Here is a 20,542-nt window from a genome sequence, read left to right as displayed (position 1 = left end):
ACATGTACAGCCTCTGTACGAGACCCTTGAGCTCTAGTATACAATTGCCCTTTTAATTTACTTAAATGTATTGTAACGACCCTGGGTTTATAAGCGCGGAAATCGACTCTGCCGCACGAGCATGCTTTTGCGGCACAGTCGATAGCGCGCCGGACTGTGGGCTTGAAGGTCGAGGGTTCGAGACCTGCTCCCTGCCTGCTGTTTCATTACATTGGTGTCAGAAGTGATCGGACCTTGCATCCACGACAGTGCGTGTGCTCGGCCGGTGAGCGCGTTCCTGTAAGACGTTGAGTCGCAAGCTAGCGCGAGGACGCGCTCTTTGAAAGGAGGGAGTAGTGTAACGACCCTGGGTTTATAAGCGCGGAAATCGACTCTGCCGCACGAGCATGCTTTTGCGGCACAGTCGATAGCGCGCCGGACTTCGGGCTTGAAGGTCGAGGGTTCGAGACCTGCTCCCTGCCTGCTGTTTCATTACAGTATAGAAGCAAATTGCCTCACTTGCAGCCATCACTGGCATCTATTTGTGAAATGCATGGGGTGTTAGGGGTTGGTGGCTGGGAAAGTAGTTCTGACCAGGGGAGGGGGTAAGGCTGCAGTCTGAGGTGATTTAAGTCCTCAGCCATTAGCATTTCTGTTTGAGGTCAACCCAATAACTGGGAGTTCTTGAGACAAAGTGGTAGGGGGGCTGAACCTGATGAGCCAGGGCCAGGCAGGAAGTTGTCTTTCAGAGGCCCTAAAGGGCTCCACACAGTCTACGCAACAGATCCGATGGAGCTTCTTTTGCATAGCTCTCTACGTAGTTCTACCTACTTTTGCTCGGCTGAATTTTTTTGTACGGCTGAATTTTTGGAACACTGTGGCGAGCCCTTACGGTCAGAAAAATCCAATCGCCACTCCTAGATGAGACACACCAGAGAGCCCACCACAACACAGGTGTGTCCTCTCTATCGAAACGTTAATTCATGTCCTGACTAGGTGACAATGGGTGACATTGATCACAATATGATCACATTTTTGTTGCATGGAAATAAGTTGAACAGCTATTCTATATGTAACCCTTTTGGACACATTACATTAAGTTGGTCTCATACCAGTGTAATAATGCTGTAATTACTACAGTAATAACATGGTTGCTACATTTTACACAAGTAATTGCTCAGACAAGTGGAATAAGGAGCATACTAGTGTAATTACAGTGTTACTACACAGGTATGAGAGCAACTTCATGTAAAGTGCCACCCAATTGGGTAGTTGACCAATATCCCTAATAAGCTCTAGTATTTTATCATGGAACATGTACTTTGAGAGAATTCACCCTCTCAGCAAGGGATGTTCCTCTTTACCAAAATCAAGGTTGAAAATGTGAATTGCGATGCAAATCAACTGGCAAGGTAACAGAAGTCCTATGGTCAGCATTACGTCATGACTAAGATATTGGCTGTGTTTACCCTCAAGAGGAGGCACCCATTCTGTTGAGAGGCATGAGGGAGGTGCTTTTCACAAGACATTGGATTGTAGATTAAGACTAAAACAGCCGTTAGACATCAGCAGTATGACGTCTTTTCGATTACCCAAGAGGCCCTTCGTGAAATTACTGTAAACTCTTTTCTGTATGTGTCTTTGTCGCTCTCCTCCATCAAACTCAATTTTCTCCACATAAGGCTATAGTCTTTGTACTCTCACCAGTTCAATGTTAGAAACCAAAGCCTACTGAAGCACACACCTGTTTGATGTCCAATGAAGCGGTAATTGGTTTCATATGTTTCAATGGAATCCCAAGTATATAAACACTGACTGTGTTTGTGTATTCTCTTGGTCTTGGTTTTGTCACATCTCTCACTCCCATCCCAATGCTGTCAGATACAAGCTCTTCCACATACCACAGCAATGTACGCTAAGTATACAAAACATTAACGACACCTGCTCCATGACATAGACTGACCAGGTGAATCCAGGTGAAAGCTTTGATCCCTTATTGAGGTCACGTGTTAAATCCACTTCAATCAGTGTAGATGAAGGGGAGGAGACAGGTTAAAGAAGGATTTTTGAGCCTTGAGACAATTGAGACATGGATTGTGTTTGTGTACCATTCAGAGATTGAACGGGCAAGACAAAAGATTGAAGTGCCTTTGAACAGGGTATGGTAGTAGGTGCCAGGCGCACCGGTTTGTGTGAAGAACTGCAACGCTGCTGGGTTTTTCATGCTCAACAGTTTACTGTGTGTATCTAGAATGGTCCACCACTCAAAGGACATCCATCCAACTTGACACAACTGTGGAAGCATTGGAGTCAACATGGGCCAGCATCCCTGTGGAACGCTTTCGACACCTTGTAGAGTGACGAAATGAGGCTATTCTGAGGGCAAAAGAGGGGGGTGCAACTCAATATTAGGAAGGTGTTCCTAATGTTTGGTATACTCAGTTGTATACATCCCATAGCTATAAGGACACAAGGCGAGACCCAGATGCAGACACGGGAGGCAGATGGTTTGAGTCATTGATATTTATTAGTATCCAAAAGGGTAGGCAAGAGAATGGTCATGGACAGGCAAAAGGTCAAAATCAGTTCATAGTCCAGGAGGTACAGAGTGGCAGGCAGGCTCGAGGTCAGGGCAGGCAGAATGGTCAGGCAGGCGGGTACATAGTCCAGAAAACAGGCAAGGGTCAAAACCGGAAGGACTAGCAAAAGAGAATAAAAAAAGCAGGAGCACGGGAAAAACACACTGGTTGACTTGAAACATACAAGACGAATTGGCAGAGAGAGACAGGAAACACAAGGATAAATACCCCGGGGAAAATAAGAGACACCTGGAGGGGGTGGAGACAATCACAAGGACATGTGAAACAGAACAGGGCGTGACAATAGCAACGTCTACATCCATCTTTCAAAGTGTTTGGGACCTTTAAGAGATTTACATCAGAACCTTTACTGAATGAAGGTGTTGCTCTTTGCTACCTTACTTCAAACAACAAAAAGCACCAAAAATGTAGGACAACCTAAAAACTTACAGCAGTTGAATATATTTACATTTACATTTAAGTCATTTAGCAGACGCTCTTATCCAGAGCGACTTACAAATTGGTGCATTCACCTTATGATATCCAGTGGAACAACCACTTTACAATAGTGCATCTAAATCTTTTAAGTGGGGGGGGGGGGGTTTAGAATTATTACTTTATCCTATCCTAGGTATTCCTTAAAGAGGTGGGGTTTCAGGTGTCTCCGGAAGGTGGTGATTGACTCCGCTGTCCTGGCGTCGTGAGGGAGCTTGTTCCACCATTGGGGTGCCAGAGCAGCGAACAGTTTTGACTGGGCTGAGCGGGAACTGTGCTTCCTCAGAGGTAGGGGGGCCAGCAGGCCAGAGGTGGATGAACGCAGTGCCCTTGTTTGGGTGTAGGGCCTGATCAGAGCCTGAAGGTATGGAGGTGCCGTTCCCTTCACAGCTCCGTAGGCAAGCACCATGGTCTTGTAGCGGATGCGAGCTTCAACTGGAAGCCAGTGGAGAGAGCGGAGGAGCGGGGTGACGTGAGAGAACTTGGGAAGGTTGAACACCAGACGGGCTGCGGCGTTCTGGATGAGTTGTAGGGGTTTAATGGCACAGGCAGGGAGCCCAGCCAACAGCGAGTTGCAGTAATCCAGACGGGAGATGACAAGTGCCTGGATTAGGACCTGCGCCGCTTCCTGTGTGAGGCAGGGTCGTACTCTGCGAATGTTGTAGAGCATGAACCTACAGGATCGGGTCACCGCCTTGATGTTAGTGGAGAACGACAGGGTGTTGTTCAGGATCACGCCAAGGTTCTTAGCACTCTGGGAGGAGGACACAAGGGAGTTGTCAACCGTGATGGCGAGATCATGGAACGGGCAGTCCTTCCCCGGGAGGAAGAGCAGCTCCGTCTTGCCGAGGTTCAGCTTGAGGTGGTGATCCGTCATCCACATTGATATGTCTGACAGACATGCAGAGATGCGATTCGCCGCCTTGTTATCAGAAGGGGGAAAGGAGAAGATTAATTGTGTGTCGTCTGCATAGCAATGATAGGAGAGACCATGTGAGGATATGACAGAGCCAAGTGACTTGGTGTATAGCGAGAATAGGAGAGGGCCTAGAACAGAGCCCTGGGGGACACCAGTGGTGAGAGCGAATGGTGCGGAGACAGATTCTCGCCACGCCACCTGGTAGGAGCGACCTGTCAGGTAGGACGCAATCCAAGCGTGGGCCGCGCCGGCGATGCCCAACTCGGAGAGGGTGGAGAGGAGGATCTGATGGTTCACAGTATCAAAGGCAGCAGATAGGTCTAGAAGGATGAGAGCAGAGGAGAGAGAGTTAGCTTTAGCAGTGCAGAGAGCCTCCGTGACACAGAGAAGAGCAGTCTCAGTTGAATGCCCAGTCTTGAAACCTGACTGATTAGGATCAAGAAGGTAATTCTGAGAGAGATAGCAGGAGAGCTGGCCAAGGACGGCACGTTCAAGAGTTTTGGAGAGAAAAGAAAGAAGGGATACTGGTCTGTAGTTGTTGACATCGGAGGGATCGAGTGTAGGTTTTTTCAGAAGGGGTGCAACTCTCGCTCTCTTGAAGACGGAAGGGACGTAGCCAGCGGTCAAGGATGAGTTGATGAGCGAGGTGAGGAAGGGGAGAAGGTCTCCGGAAATGGTCTGGAGAAGAGAGGAGGGGATAGGGTCAAGTGGGCAGGTTGTTGGGCGGCCGGCCGTCACAAGACGCGAGATTTCATCTGGAGAGAGAGGGGAGAAAGAGGTCAAAGCACAGGGTAGGGCAGTGTGAGCAGGACCAGCGGTGTCGTTTGACTTAGCAAACGAGGATCGGATATCGTCAACCTTCTTTTCAAAATGGTTGACGAAGTCATCCGCAGAGAGGGAGGAGGGAGGGGGGGAGGAGGATTCAGGAGGGAGGAGAAGGTAGCAAAGAGCTTCCTAGGGTTAGAGGCAGATGCTTGGAATTTAGAGTGGTAGAAAGTGGCTTTAGCAGCAGAGACAGAAGAGGAGAATGTAGAGAGGAGGGAGTGAAAGGATGCCAGGTCCGCAGGAAGGCGAGTTTTCCTCCATTTCCGCTCGGCTGCCCGGAGCCCTGTTCTGTGAGCTCGTAGTGAGTCGTCGAGCCACGGAGCAGGAGGGGAGGACCGAGCCGGCCTGGAGGATAGGGGACAGAGAAAATCAAAGGATGAAGAAAGGGAGGAGAGGAGGGTTGAGGAGGCAGAATCAGGAGGAAGGTTTGAGCAGAGGGAAGAGATGATAGGATGGAAGAGGAGAGAGTAGCGGGAGAGAGAGAGCGAAGGTTGGGACGGCGCAATACCATCCGAGTAGGGGCAGAGTGAGAAGTGTTGGATGAGAGCAAGAGGGAAAAGGATACAAGGTAGTGGTCGGAGATTTGGAGGGGAGTTGCAATGAGATTAGTGGAAGAACAGCATCTAGTAAAGATGAGGTCAAGCGTATTGCCTGCCTTGTGAGTAGGGGGGGAAGGTGAGAGGGTGAGGTCAAAAGAGGAGAGGAGTGGAAAGAAGGAGGCAGAGAGGAATGAGTCAAAGGTAGACGTGGGGAGGTTAAAGTCACCCAGAACTGTGAGAGGTGAGCCATCCTCAGGAAAGGAACTTATCAAGGCGTCAAGCTCATTGATGAACTCTCCAAGGGAACCTGGAGGGCGATAAATGATAAGGATGTTAAGCTTGAAAGGGCTGGTAACTGTGACAGCATGGAATTCAAATGAGGAGATAGACAGATGGGTCAGGGGAGAGAGAGAATGTCCACTTGGGAGAGATGAGGATTCCAGTGCCACCACCCCGCTGGCTCAATGCTCTAGGGGTATGCGAGAACACGTGGGCAGACGAAGAGAGAGCAGTAGGAGTAGCAGTGTTATCTGTGGTAATCCATGTTTCTGTCAGCGCCAGGAAGTCTAGGGACTGGAGGGTAGCATAGGCTGAGATGAACTCAGCCTTGTTGGCTGCAGACCGGCAGTTCCAGAGGCTGCCGGAGACCTGGAACTCCACGTGGGTCGTGCGCGCTGGGACCACCAGGTTAGAGTGGCAGCGGCCACGCGGTGTATGGCCTGTGCAGAGGGGAGAGAACAGGGATAGACAGACACATAGTTGACAAGCTACAGAAGTGTTGTTTCTTGTATTATTGTCTCTTGTGTCTTTAGAGAACTGTTTCACTTTGATATCCTTTTTCTTCTGTCCTGATTTTCTCTTTCTTTTCTTCTGTTAACTAGATATTCTTTGTTGTTCTTCGTTAGCTAGCTAGCTTCTTCCAAAAGAGTCCCTAGCAACTGCTTAGCAACTGGTAAACAATTCAGCTAGCTAAGATAACTACAATTTTATGAAAAATAGTTATTTTTCAAAAGCCTATCTTCTTTGTTTGTTGCTTGTTTTTTCTCCTATTCAGTCTTGCAGTTTTCTTTTGCTTTTTTCCGATGTTCACTCTAAAAACCATGTAAATTTCAATATTTGTAGGAGCTCATTTTTCAGCTGCTGCTGCTCAAATTGGAGTTCCGGAACAGAATATATGGTGTGCTGTATGATGTCTTGGTGGAAATACTGTAATAAACACCTGAGCAGATTCTCAGCCAGATTTAACTCAAAGCACCATCGCTATGTGTAACCACAATGAATTATTGGCTGTTTAGTTTGACACTGAAATGGACGATAGCATGAAAGCACTGATGGGTCACGATTACGTAAAGTTTGATATCTTGAGCATGAGCTTGCCAAATTGATGTTTTTGATAGAGGATGCTTTTGAACGTGCAGTGTTGACGTGTCTGCAATATGTACATAATGGGCAGCTATTTAAATCTGTTTTGTGTCAAATTGAATTTCGCCGTGGTTTTGTTGTTATAAGGGTCTCCAGCGTAGAGAGAGAGAAGAAGTGTCACGTCCTGACCAGTTTAGGGAGTATTTGCTATTGTAGTTTGGTCAGGATGTGGCAGAGGGTATTTTGTTTATGTGTTTCGGGGTGGTGGTGTATGTAGTAGGGTGTTTGATTTATTATTTCCGGGTTTTGGTCTATGGTCTATGTATTTCTATGTTCTTTCTGGTTTGTTGTATTTCTATGTTTAGGTTGATGGGGGGTTGGACTCTCAATTGGAGGCAGGTGCTTTCTCGTTGCCTCTGATTGAGAGTCCTATATATGGGTAATTGTTGGTTGGTTTGGTGTTGTGGGAGATTGTTTCTTGTTTTGCCTGTGTGAGCATGACAAGACTGTTTTGTTGTTCTCTTTATTTAAAATCAATATCAAGATGAGCATCTACATTCCTGCTGCGTTTTGGTCCTCTATTCCCGACGACAGCCTTTACAAGAAGAAAGTCTATTGTTTGGAGAGGTTTTTCGGAATTTCCTTAAGATGACCTAAATGCTCTGCCCTTGTAGTAAACAAGGCTCACTCTTTCTTTCTTTCAAATGCCATTCACCATTGTTCCATATCCTTGTTGTGGTAGTAAGACCAGGCACTAAGGACCTTGACACTACTCTCATGTTTGAGCTCAGTTATCTATCAGAATGTGTGATCTTGAACCTTGCATGTTATTTTTAACAGCTACATGTACTCACATCGTTGGGAATAGTGGACTAGAAATAGAACCGAGGGATGCTATAGGGCAGGAGTAGGCGGCTAGGTTCAGCCGCAGGCCGATTGTTGTCATAGCGGATGGTCGGGGGGCTGGAACATAATAATAATAATAATAATAATAATAATGATTTTGAACACTGCAAATTGACCACAACTAAGCCCAAAAAATAACAATAATTGAATACCTTGATTATTTGAGACAAAATCACGTCTCTTTTTTTATTCGTGGGAATACTTGTGAACCGATTCATTTTCCTAAATTAAACTCATTTTTCTATTTATTTTGACTAAAAACGTTGGGGTTTGCCGACCTCTGTTATAGGGTGTTATGGGGTGCAGTAGACTGTGTCCCACATAAACCAAGTATATGTGGGCAAATTTAAGAGAAAATGTACTTATCAAAATGACAAAAGTACATATACATTGAGCCAGCCTTGACAAATTGACAAATCTGTTTATGTTTATTTTTGCTTCCCTGTACCCACCATCTTGTCATTCATAGGTCATACTGGCATACTGGCATACTATCTGAGTTTCCCAGCCGCTCCCCTGCTCGGTGGGCCAGTCAAAAGCACAAGGTGTATAGCCACTGAGCTGTGTACTTTGAAACTCCTCAGGCAGATGTTGCGCTGCTGTCAAAATGTCACACTGATTTACCTCCAGACTGATCTGGAACAAGGCCTTTTCTCTCTAAACGATCCGGCTGGGAGACGCTAGCGGGACATGTTTATTATACAACAGTTGAGCAGGTGTCCCTACCTCCCGTCTCCTCCACTCTGTTTGGAGGATACCTGACAGCAGCACAGAAGGACTCTCACACTCACAAGGGCATTCATCCTTCCTCAGAGAAACCATGTGCTGTCTGCGTTGTACCTTGACCATTGAAAACATGCAATAGAAGTCATGGTTGGAAGCCCCTCAATTTCTCATCAGTTATATTCTCTAGTTTTTCACTCCTCTCATACGCTCATAGAAGACTAGTCACTATCTAGAACCTAAAATGGTCCTTCAGCTGTCCCCATAAGAGAACCCTTTGAATAACTATTTTTGGTTCCAGGTAGAATACTTTTGGGTTCCATGTAGAACCCTTTCCACAAAAAGTTTCTATCTGGAACCAAAAAGGGTTCTTCTATGGGGACAGCCGAAGAACCCTTTTGGAAGCCTTATACCATAGAGTTTATATTACTTAACATATGCCAGTACAACCTATGACCTATATTATCTGCAGATAATATAGAGGAAAGGTTGAGCTATGCATGTCTACAGAATTATCTGTAGTAGGTGAGGATATGCTGATCAAGTTAAACCTAGTTGTGTTCTATGGTAATCAGTTCATGCTTCATTCACTGCAGCGGAGGTGGTGTATTTCTGTCTGATCTGTACATTCTCCACTGCTGGGATGTTGTTTGCACTATAGACACAGATCTATAGATTGATTTCTGAGTCCAAGGCAGGTTTAGAACCAGCACCTTCCTCAGCACTTCTTGCTACATCTAGTCGAATGGCTACCCAGACTATTTGCATTGCTCCCCCCCTCCACAACGCTGCCACTCTCTGTTGTCATCTATGCATAGTCACTTTAATAACTCTACCTACATGTACATACTACCTCGACTAACCGTTGCCCCCGCACATTGACTCTGTACCGGCACCCCCCTGTATATATTGTTATTTTTTACTGCTGCTATTTAATTACTTGTTACTTTTATCTCTTATTCTTATCCATATTTTTTTGAAACCGCACTGTTGGTTAGGGGCCCGTAAGTAAGCATTTCACTGTAAGGTCTACACCTGTTGTATTCGGCGCGTGTGACTAATACAATTTGATTTACATAAGTTAGTCCTAAATATTTCAAAAACTAAAAACATTGTATTTGGGGCAAATCATTCACTAAACCCTGAACCTAAACTAAATCTTGTAATGAATAATGTGGAAATTTAGCAAATGAATGAGACTGTGAAGAGAAACACCGGCACAGACACACGCATACACACACATATGATAACATACGCACTATACACACACATACACACAGATATGATACATATGATAACATACGCACTATACACACACATACACACACATATGATAACATACGCACTATACACACACGTACACATGGATTTTGTGTTGAGTAGTGACCTGAGGGTACACACTTAATGTATTGTGAAATCTGCTGTGAAATGTATTGTAATGTTTTTAAAATGGTAAATAACTGCTTTTATGTTGCTGGACCCCAGGAAGAGTAGCTGCTGCCTTGGCAGGAACTAATGGAGGTCCATAATAAATACACATACAGTAGAAGGACATGGAGGGAGAATATGTACATTTTCCAAATATACATCACACTGGAATTGCATTTGTATTGACAAATGATGTACATTTACCCACTTTTACCCACTTAGTGTGTAAATGATGACGTCATTATTATTATTTTGAAACCAGTTGCATTTCTCACTAAATAGGCTAAATCTTCTCTGAAACATCATGCCGAATTACCTTCCACCGCTATCCATACAGTTGTGTTTATTTTTGAAAATCAGGCCTTATACAGAAGCAGTTGTAGTAGGACACCTGAAAAGCAGGTCTGGAATCAGTTAGACATAAGTGTGTGTATGTCATTGACGTGTGTGTAGGTGGCAGGGAAGTCAGGCGCAGGAGAAACCAACTTGGGGTAAATGGAGTAGTTTAATAAATATAAAACAAACTCCAAAAAAAAACAACGTACATAAATAAAATAACATGGGTAAAATAACCCGTCGCGCACCACTACAAATACACGAGCACATAACCACAAACAATCTCTGACAAGGACATGAGGGGAAACAGAGGGTTAAATACACAACATGTAATTGGATTGGAACCAGGTTTGTAGGAAGACCAGACAAAACCAATGGTAAATGAAAAATGGATCAATGATGGCTAGAAGACCGGTGACGTCGACCGCCGAGCACCGCCCGAACAAGGAGGGGCATCGACTTCGGCAGAAGTCGTGCCAGTGTATATGCATGCAAGTGTGTGTGTGCGGACTATGAAGGGTGCTAGAAACTCCATTGGCCACAGCTGTTGTCAGGCTGCTGCCCTGCACTGTGTGTCTGGGCACTTGGCCAGCTGGATGCAGTTGGAAAAGAGGGAGGGAGGATGAAGGAGGCCTCTCTTTCTCTCCCTCTTTCTCTCTCTCTTTCTCCCTCTCTCGCTCTCTCTTTCTCCCAATTTCCCTCTGACTGCTTGCTGTACTAGCTGCCACATGGCATGATGGGAGAAGAAGTGGGACATTCTCTCAAAAGGAGAGCCGCCCGGTCTCATTTTCCCTTCATCTACATGAATGTAGCCCTTTGAAAGGAATGTTTTGTGTGGCACTGAATCTTTGTTACAGTGAATGTAATGGGGCATCTCTTTGCCTTTGTAGGTGTTGTTGATTGCGGCATAAATTGTGTCTGCTCTGCTTCGTTCATGCTGGCCCAATCAGTGTCCACTTTCCGGAGAAACTCTGTTGATCCTGTCTGTCAGCATCACCACATTCTCTGATGTTTACAGATTCTATACATGCCACTATAACATACATACAACTATGTATTGAATTGATTACATGCACATGCACCTGTCCTATCATTGTTGTCATTTAAGGATGAAGTAATAAGTCTGAGTGCCTATGAGGCCAACCTTGAGATCTACTCTGGAACTTGTGCAACGGATTTCAGGTAGATCTAATCAGACATGCAAAGAGACAAGAATCTCACTTGTATGTTGTTTTAAATTAGCCTCAGTGTGGACTGTGGTATAGTATTAATATGCACTTGCTCAATAGTTGTTAGTTACTTAACTACAATTGTGTTTCTTTTTGCGCTAAATGTAAAGAATGTTTTGAAAATGTGGTTTATTGCTCCAGTGACCTATTTCAACTAGCTTAAAGAAAAACTCTACCCAAAAACTATATTTTGATATTTGTTTCATTAGTCCATTGTGGATATAGTCCCCAAATGTGTTGCATGTCAGCAGTCAAGTTTTCAAGATATATAACTTTCAAAATACAGCCGGTATGATGCAAAAACGCAAAGTTAATCAGGCCTTGTACTGTGAGGTATTGAGTCCTCTACTCCTGCCGTTCATGAAGGCATATTACAGTATGTTTGTATATAGATCATGCATTGTGAAGGATGGGTTTCAACACAGACGTGCATGGTAATGCACCAATCGTGAACTCACTACTTGATAAACCGGGCAGATGATACTAGATGAAGATGTGTTTTCTTTTATGAATCAAAATGTATGCTAACCCACTACTCTATGTTCTTTACTCATAGGACCTGTATTTGGGGATTGCGTGCGTCTCTGAACTGCAACAGCATTACAAGGAATGTGTTTGCCCGTCATGTTTATACATCTTTTCTCTTTTTCTCTCATACCAGCAGCAATGACATTTCTGGCCCTGTAATCTTAGTATGAAAAGATGAGAAAATCAGAGATGTGAATGACATTTTATGTGCAGACATTTCTTCCCTTCCCTTCACACTTGCTGTATTGAGGAGGCGGTGTGAGCCTAGCTATCGGGGCAGAGGTGGCAAGAGGAGGCTCTGACCTCATTTCTCAGCGTGCCACAGGACCAGAGGTTCAACTCTTGGATTGGATTATTAGCCTCTTTTTTTCCTTCATCACACAGGCACTCACCGAGAGTGGGCTATGAAAATCACACGGGAAGACACAACAATGTCATTAGAAAAAAGATGAGCTTGTCAAAGTACCCAGGCTTCTTTCTAGAGGTGAAAAGAACCCGTTTTTAGATGAATCGGTACATTTTCGCTTTCTATTTTAATATATCCAAACCATTTGTGTCTTAAGGATTCAAATTACTATTAGTTTACAACTTTTTAGTGTGATAGTGTGGTAGTATCTGACATATCAAAACTCTCGCCTTTGCCTATAGAATACCAGATTTTCACAGGGTAATACATTGCTAGTGTGCTAGTGCCTAAGATGATTTATTTCTATAAACTTGTAATGAACTTTAACATTGAGTTTTAAATTCCAGTTCTTGCTGCTCATATGTGTTATCGAAAAACCTCCAATGTGCAGTCATAAATTGGGGCCTAGTTCTCCTGTAAACACCCAGTCTGACATCTGCACTGAGGGTCTGAAAAATGTAAAGAGTCGTCTGGGGAAACAGAGGAATGTGACGAGAACAGGAAGTAAAAGCCTCTCCTGCAGAGAGGAGAAAAAAGTCCAGGCGCAAAAAACTAAAGCCTCTCTTTCCACTCAGTTCAGCTCCAGCTCATGTGCTCACTCAAGCAGCATCGTTTCTGTATCGCAATGCACCAATGAATTGAAGAGTTTTTTCCCACATCTTGCCATCTGCTGCAATCCTTTTCTGGGGGTTGGGGGAGTCTGAAAATGTTTTCAACTTTATAGACACAGCACACATAAAGGCAATTCCAAAATAAAGGAAACACCAACATAAAGTGTCTTAATAGGGCGTTGGGACACCACAAGCCAGAACAGCTTCAATGCACCTTGGCATAGATTCTACAAGTGTCTGGAACTCTATTGGAGGGATGCGACACCATTCTTCCACGAGAAATTCCATCATTTGGTGTTTTGTTGATGGTGGTGGAAAACGCTGTCTCAGGCGCCGCTCCAGAATCTCCCATCAGTGTTCAGTTGGGTTGAGATCTGTTGACCGAGACGGCCATGGCAGATGGTTTACATCGTTTTCATGCTCATCAAACCATTCAGTTACAATGGATGGGGGCATTGTCATCCTTTTGGGGCATAGCCATGGTAGCCAAAATTATTCAAAAAATAATGGCCTGCCCAGCATTTTTATACATAACCCTAAGCATGATGGGATGTTAATTGCTTAATAAACTCAGGAACCACACCTGTGTGGAAGCACCTGCTTTCAATATGCTTTGTATCCCTCATTTACACAAGTGTTTCCATTATTTTGGCAGTTACCTGTATCTGGCTGTTTGGCCTGTCAGTCACTTATGGAAGAGGAATGCCCCCCCCCTCTGCTTTCTGCCAGAATGTGTGTAGAACATTCCAGGCAGCAGGACCACTCTGCTAGGATGTAGGGAGGGAGGGGAAAGAGGATACTTAATCTATGGCTTCATGTAGCAGCTATTTCTGTGGTGGATCAATGTTTATTTCTTCACTTATTGTTAGCAGAAAATGATCTTGTGTTGTTGGGGCTTGATTATATTTGGACTATTAGAATTCAGGATTCTAAGCTATTCTAGAGCTTCTCCACTTCAGAGAGATGTATGGATTGAATAGTGAAGTACGGTACCTTCATTGAAACACTGATTCTTTAGCACTCATTATGAAGAAACTTTTGTGGCTGTTGATAGGTTGAGCAGGAGCATTGTTTGGTTATTTCCATGTCTCACCTTAGGATGAATACACAAAGTAAACCTTTATAGACCCTTTTTCAGAGCCCAACATTACCAATAGGATTTAAACACTATAGTGGGGGATGTTGAAGGAAATCATTATACTGTATATTGTTAAAACACTACATATGTTTTGTAAGTGCAAAGGTACCACACTATTCAATGAATTGATGTATTTGCTGTTGCCAGTTATGTAAATTACTTACATTTATATTGCCATATCCTTAATGAGATTGTGAGTGATCGATTGACTTCAACAACACTGTAGTTTCCGGTTGACCTGTATTATGTACGGTTAAGGATTTTTGGGGTTATTCGAGGAAATTCTAAAGAAATAAATAGAAAATTCTCACCAAGATGCCCAAATCAACTTGCACTAATTAGTCAGAAAAAACATCTGCATTGACATTTTGCAACTGCTTGTATGGAACTTAATACAATTGAATGACATTTCTCATGAAGTATTTTATTCTGCCAGGTTAATAAACTACACAGACTGCACTGGAACACATTTACCACTAGAGCCACAAACATTATCAAAGCGTACACCCTGCCACTGTTTTTGGTAAACAGCTAAGGGATGGGGCTGGAGAAATGTAACCACTCTCGATCAAATTCATAGACAGAGCTATGGATACAAGGACTGATCATGCATGATATCAAAATTATTGTTTTAACCATGTTTTGAGGCTTTTTTTTGTTTTTGTTACAAACTATTTAGTTAAACAGGCTTATATTCTGGGTTCTGATGGGGTAAACTCATGCGGCCTTTATAAGTTATATTCTCCAAGAATCAATGGATAATTATCATTCATTTAAAAATCACCAAAATGTATGTAGCAAATACAGATTGCCCCTTTAAAATAAGTCTCAAGGTTATGATTTAAAGGAGTGGGTATGCGGGAGGGGGTGGAGAAGATGGAGTCTATCCACAGGTGGTCCGTAATTCCACACGGTAATTACCAAGCAACACATTGTGGGGATTCGGACCACTCAGTCACTCTGTAAGGGCGAGAAAAGGGCGAGCGATGTGGATAACAGACCGATAGCGTGATGTCCCGTTGAGACTGAGACCATCCCCAGACACTTAAAAACACAGAGGAAGCACTATTATTGTGCATTGTCAAAGGGCCTTTTCACAAGCACTATTAAGTGAAGCTAATGAAAGTGGTGGCAAATGGACACACTTTCATTCAATTCAAATGCCATTGTGTTTAAAAGGCAGGTGCATCAGCCTTTTTCTCTTTAAAGAACAGTTGTTAGATAGCCAGGAGTTTCAAACAAAAGGTTAGAATGGCAACATTCTTTGTAGTGCATTATCAGAGGACGACTGAACAATCAAAACTAAGATCACAGCTGCACAATTTATTTGAATTGTTGAGAAATAGGGATTGGCAGTGTACTAATGGTATGTCCTAAATCAGTTGATTTTGATTAATCTTTCTGTTCTTTGTTGTTGCTAAGCTAAGTTGACTCATGTTGTATCTACTCGTTTCTGTCTCCTCAGATGCAATGGCAACTCCCTCTCCAGCAAAGAGCATGGGTGACCCTGGCATCACCCCACTGTCACCCTCACACATTCAGGTAAGAAACCCACCATGGCATATTCTGCATGGAGATAGATCCATAAGAGCCATATGAAGTCTGTATAAACAACTCCATTACTGTGGAATGAGAGATCGGTATGCGAGATTCACCACACAGTCTTTTTAAGTCGTTAAACTAGCCACCAGCTTTTCCATCCAGGATAGATAACACATCTCCTTAAACGTTCTCCGTTTGTTGACTCCAGTTTTCTGTCCTCCCCACCTCAGCAAAATGACACGGACTCGAATGCCCACACGGGACCTTCGTTCATTGTGGTGGTTGCTGTCGACTTTGGTACCACTTCCAGCGGCTATGCTTACGCCTTCACTAAGGAGCCAGAATGCATTCACACCATGAGGTGAGCCAAGTCAACGCTGCAATGCAGTCGCTGGGAGCAGGAGGAGAGATAGAGATAGATTGAGGGAGTCATGTGGAGGTCCACTCAGGTCAGGTTGTTCTGTTCCGTAGCAAAGTCTTATTGAATATTCCCTGGCAGGTGATGCAGGAGACATGGGGGAACCAAGAATGCATGGTGCTGCTTTCTGTTCTTATTTAGGTCTTATTTAGGCGTAATCATAACAGAAGGGTTGCTGATAGCCAGGTAAAAGGTGTTTATCAAATTATTGCTCCTCAAATTCATTGTCATCCTTGAAGGGGCATAGCCAGGATGCCAAAATAATGGAAAAAATAATGGCCTGCCCAGCATTTTTATACATAACCCTAAGCATGATGGGATGTTAATTGCTTAATTAACTCAGGAACCATACCTGTGTGGAAGCACCTGCTTTCAATATACTTTGTACCCCTCATTTACACAAGTGTTTCCATTATTTTGGCAGTTACCTGTATCTGGGGCGGCAGGTAGCCTAGTGGTTAGAGCTTTGGACTAGTAACCGAAAGGTTGCAAAATCGAATCCCTGAGCTGACAAGGTAAAATCTGTTGTTCTGAACAAGGTAATTAACCCACTGTTCCTAGGCTGTCATTGAAAATAAGAATTTGTTCTTAACTGACTTGCCTAGTAAAATAAATCTGGCTGTTTTGCCTGTCAGTTACTTATGGAAGAGGAAGGGTCCCCTCCTCTGCTTTCTGCCAAAATGTGTGTAGAACATTCCAGGCAGCAGGACCACTCTGCTAGGATGTAGGGAGGGAAGGAGGGGAAAGAGGATACTTAATCTATGGCTTCATGTAGCAGCTATTTCTGTGGTGGATCAATGTTTATTTCTTCACTTATTGTTAGCAGAAAATGATCTTGTGTTGTTGGGACTTGATTTTATTTGGACTATTAGAATTCAGGATTCTAAGCTATTCTAGAGCTTCTCCACTTCAGAGAGATGTATGGATTGAATAGTGAAGTACGGTACCTTCATTGAAACACTGATTCTTTAGCACTCATTATGAAGAAACTTTTTTGGCTGTTGATAGGTTGAGCAGGAGCATTGTTTGGTTATTTCCATGTCTGAAATTGTCACGGTTGTGATAATGGACGGACCAAGGCGCAGCGTGTGTTGAGTTCCACATCTTTATTTGCAGTGAAAACTTAATAAAAAAACTATAAACATACAACGAATGTGAACTACGTGGTGCTGAATGCACTCACACAAAACAATATCCCACAAACGCAGGTGAGAAAAGGACCACATTAAATATGATCCCCAATTAGAGGCAACGATAATCAGCTGCCTCCAATTGGGAACCATACTCACACCAACATAGAAATATAATACTAGAACACCCCCTAGTCACGCTCTGACCTACTGCACCATAGAGAACCCCAAGGGCTCTCTATGGTCAGGGCGCGACACAAATTGAGATATAAAGGGTCATGGAGGCTTCTAACTGGATTCCAATGACTGTCCTTAAAGGTCAGAAGAAACAGTGTTTGCTCCCTCTCTCACCACATTAAATGCCTCATTGGCAGTCATCATGTCATGGCCCCAGTCAGTGTAATGCTCTTGTTAACACTGGTAGGAGGAGCTGGTTCATTTTGCTGAGGAACCAGCTAGACTGCCGTCCTAAGCTCTGTAGGATCCTCTGACCCATAAAACACACAGGTAAACTCTTTTCCCTGTGTGTGTCAGGCACCAGGGCCAACCTCCATACCTTGCAGTCCTTCACAAAACAGACAGGTTTTTATATGGTTTCATGCACTAGTTTTAAGGGGCCCTATTTGAACTTTGAATTCATGATATATCTTAGAGCAGCTGTGGACAATCTTATCCGTAGAAGGCCATTGTGGTTGCAGGTTTTTGTTGATTTGAATAATTTTTCAATTCATAGCTAAACTTGTTGATATTTAACTGGCAATCAGCAATAGTTCTAAGGAGTTGTCCACGTCCATGTCTGGAAACTCTATATACGACATGTTACAGCATGACTTTCGACCAAAATCTGCATTTTCCCTCTTGCAAAATTTCAACAGAAAATGGGTAACACTTTCGAACACCAAAAAAATTGTCTAAGGTGAAACTCGTAAATTCTGTAATAGTAAAAAAAAAAAAAAAGTTTGTCGGTTTGACTACTAGGTAGAACCGTTACACTAGCCCCTACACTGAGATGTAGCAATTATGTGCTTAATAACACAAATCTTTCTGTGTCTTGGACATCTTTCTGAGAAGGAAGTTGTTTTGTAGGCGTACTAGATAAAATGGAGTATCATTAATGTCACATCCTTAGGGTGATGCAACACAGAGAGACACAGACTGGGAGAAATGTCTATTGGGGAAACTTCCTGTCATGGATCATTAACTCCAGACATCAGGTAACAGTTTAGCAAGATATTTTTACTGGTGCTGCCAGACCTTGCAGTGAAAACAGCCGGAGCCCCAAGATGATTTACTTTGGATTGAACCATCTGCTCTCCAAAATCCTTACATAAACAATAATAAGCCCTCCGAATGGATCTGTAAAGTTTGCCCATACCTCGAGGGAACTGTTTTGTGCTGCTTTAATGTTTTAGTTCTCTTATGATAGAGATTTCAGTGTAGAACGCCTCTTTGAATAGAAGAGGGAGGAATGCATTGGTGTATTGATAGTGAGCATTAGCCAGTTGCATCTCTATGACATAGACATTAGCATTCATTCCCTGTCCTCACTGTTGCTGGCCCTCACAATGGAGCAGGAATCTAATTGCCAATAGAAAACCAACCTGAGATGAAAACAGCTATTCGGACATGGCTGCCAGTTCCTCTGGAAATTGCCAACACTCTGACTCTCTCAACTGAAAGTATTTTTTATTGTGTGTATATTTTTTAGATATAATTTCTGTTCTTGCTACATTTTGCAGTAAGCCACCCTTTAGTAATATGCAGGCTACAGTACGTGCATTAGGGCTTTTAGATGGTGATTGTCAGAGGTCTGAATATAAGCTTGTCTGGCCTCCTACTGCACTAAATGCCTGTCTTACAGGCTGTTCGCACAGTGAAAAGAAATGCATAATTTACAGACCTTCACTCCTTAGAGCTATTTTCAGTGAGGTATATTCCATTCCAGACCATCTACGGTCGTGTTATACAGTAGGCTAGCTATTTTTAACCTGTCATGTTCTTACATGTTAACCAGTTTAGCTATACTATATGGAGTTATTTGCATTCATCAACAGTTTGAATCACAACCATGTTTTAAGTTCTGTTACGACGACTAACTGTCACATTGTCAGTTAGTCGTTGTAACTGTCACATTGTCAGTTAGTCATTGTAACTGTCACATTGTCAGTTAGTCGTTGTAACTGTCACATTGTCAGTTAGTCGTTGTAACTCACATTGAGGCTATGTTGTTGTTGCAAATCTGAATCATCAGAATGAGTTTTGAGTAAATAGGCTACAGGGTTAGATTTTTTGATTGTCTCAAATGACCATGTTAATTAGGGTATATGTTTTAACCAAACATAGATCATTAAAAAATATTAGGGAGTTATAGAGCGTGATCATGCTGTGATGTGATTAGGAGAAGAATGATCCATGTATTATCCATCTATTAAGTGGACATACCATCCATCTATAGGGCTGTGGACATACCATCCGTCTATAGGGCTGTGGACATACCATCCGTCTATAGGGCTGTGGACATACCATCCGTCTATAGGGCTGTGGACATACCATCCGTCTATAGGGCTGTGGACATACCATCCGTCTATAGGGCTGTGGACATACCATCCGTCTATAGGGCTGTGGACATACCACCCGTCTATAGGGCTGTGGACATACCACCCGTCTATAGGGCTGTGGACATACCACCCGTCTATAGGGCTGTGGACATACCACCCGTCTATAGGGCTGTGGACATACCACCCGTCTATAGGGCTGTGGACATACCACCCGTCTATAGGGCTGTGGACATACCATCCGTCTATAGGGCTGTGGACATACCACCCGTCTATAGGGCTGTGGACATACCACCCGTCTATAGGGCTGTGGACATACCACCCGTCTATAGGGCTGTGGACATACCACCCGTCTATAGGGCTGTGGACATACCATCCGTCTATAGGGCTGTGGACATACCACCCGTCTATAGGGCTGTGGACATACCATCCGTCTATAGGGCTGTGGACATACCATCCGTCTATAGGGCTGTGGACATACCACCCGTCTATAGGGCTGTGGACATACCACCCGTCTATAGGGCTGTGGACATACCACCCGTCTATAGGGCTGTGGACATACCATCCGTCTATAGGGCTGTGGACATACCATCCGTCTATAGGGCTGTGGACATACCACCCGTCTATAGGGCTGTGGACATACCACCCGTCTATAGGGCTGTGGACATACCACCCGTCTATAGGGCTGTGGACATACCATCCGTCTATAGGGCTGTGGACATACCATCCGTCTATAGGGCTGTGGACATACCATCCGTCTATAGGGCTGTGGACATACCATCCGTCTATAGGGCTGTGGACATACCACCCGTCTATAGGGCTGTGGACATACCATCCGTCTATAGGGCTGTGGACATACCACCCGTCTATAGGGCTGTGGACATACCATCCGTC

At 43.8% G+C, this 20,542-nt stretch overlaps 1 protein-coding gene across 1 annotated transcript in view; it reads left to right on the top strand.

Moving 5' to 3' along the window:
• The window catches only part of LOC106576932 (heat shock 70 kDa protein 12A), a 56,470-nt gene that overhangs the window by 8,541 nt on the left and 27,387 nt on the right, over positions 1-20,542 (top strand). Inside the window, exons 2-3 of the mRNA XM_014154471.3 lie at positions 15,469-15,545; positions 15,776-15,906. Coding sequence (XP_014009946.1) covers positions 15,469-15,545; positions 15,776-15,906 — 208 coding nt within the window. The remainder of the gene's footprint in view (positions 1-15,468; positions 15,546-15,775; positions 15,907-20,542) is intronic.

This window comes from Salmo salar, chromosome 18, assembly GCF_965601325.2.
Source record: "Salmo salar chromosome 18, fSalSal1, whole genome shotgun sequence".
NCBI classification, from domain to species: domain Eukaryota; kingdom Metazoa; phylum Chordata; class Actinopteri; order Salmoniformes; family Salmonidae; genus Salmo; species Salmo salar.
Note: the sequence above shows the minus strand (reverse complement) of the source record. Positions and strands in the feature narration are given on the sequence as shown.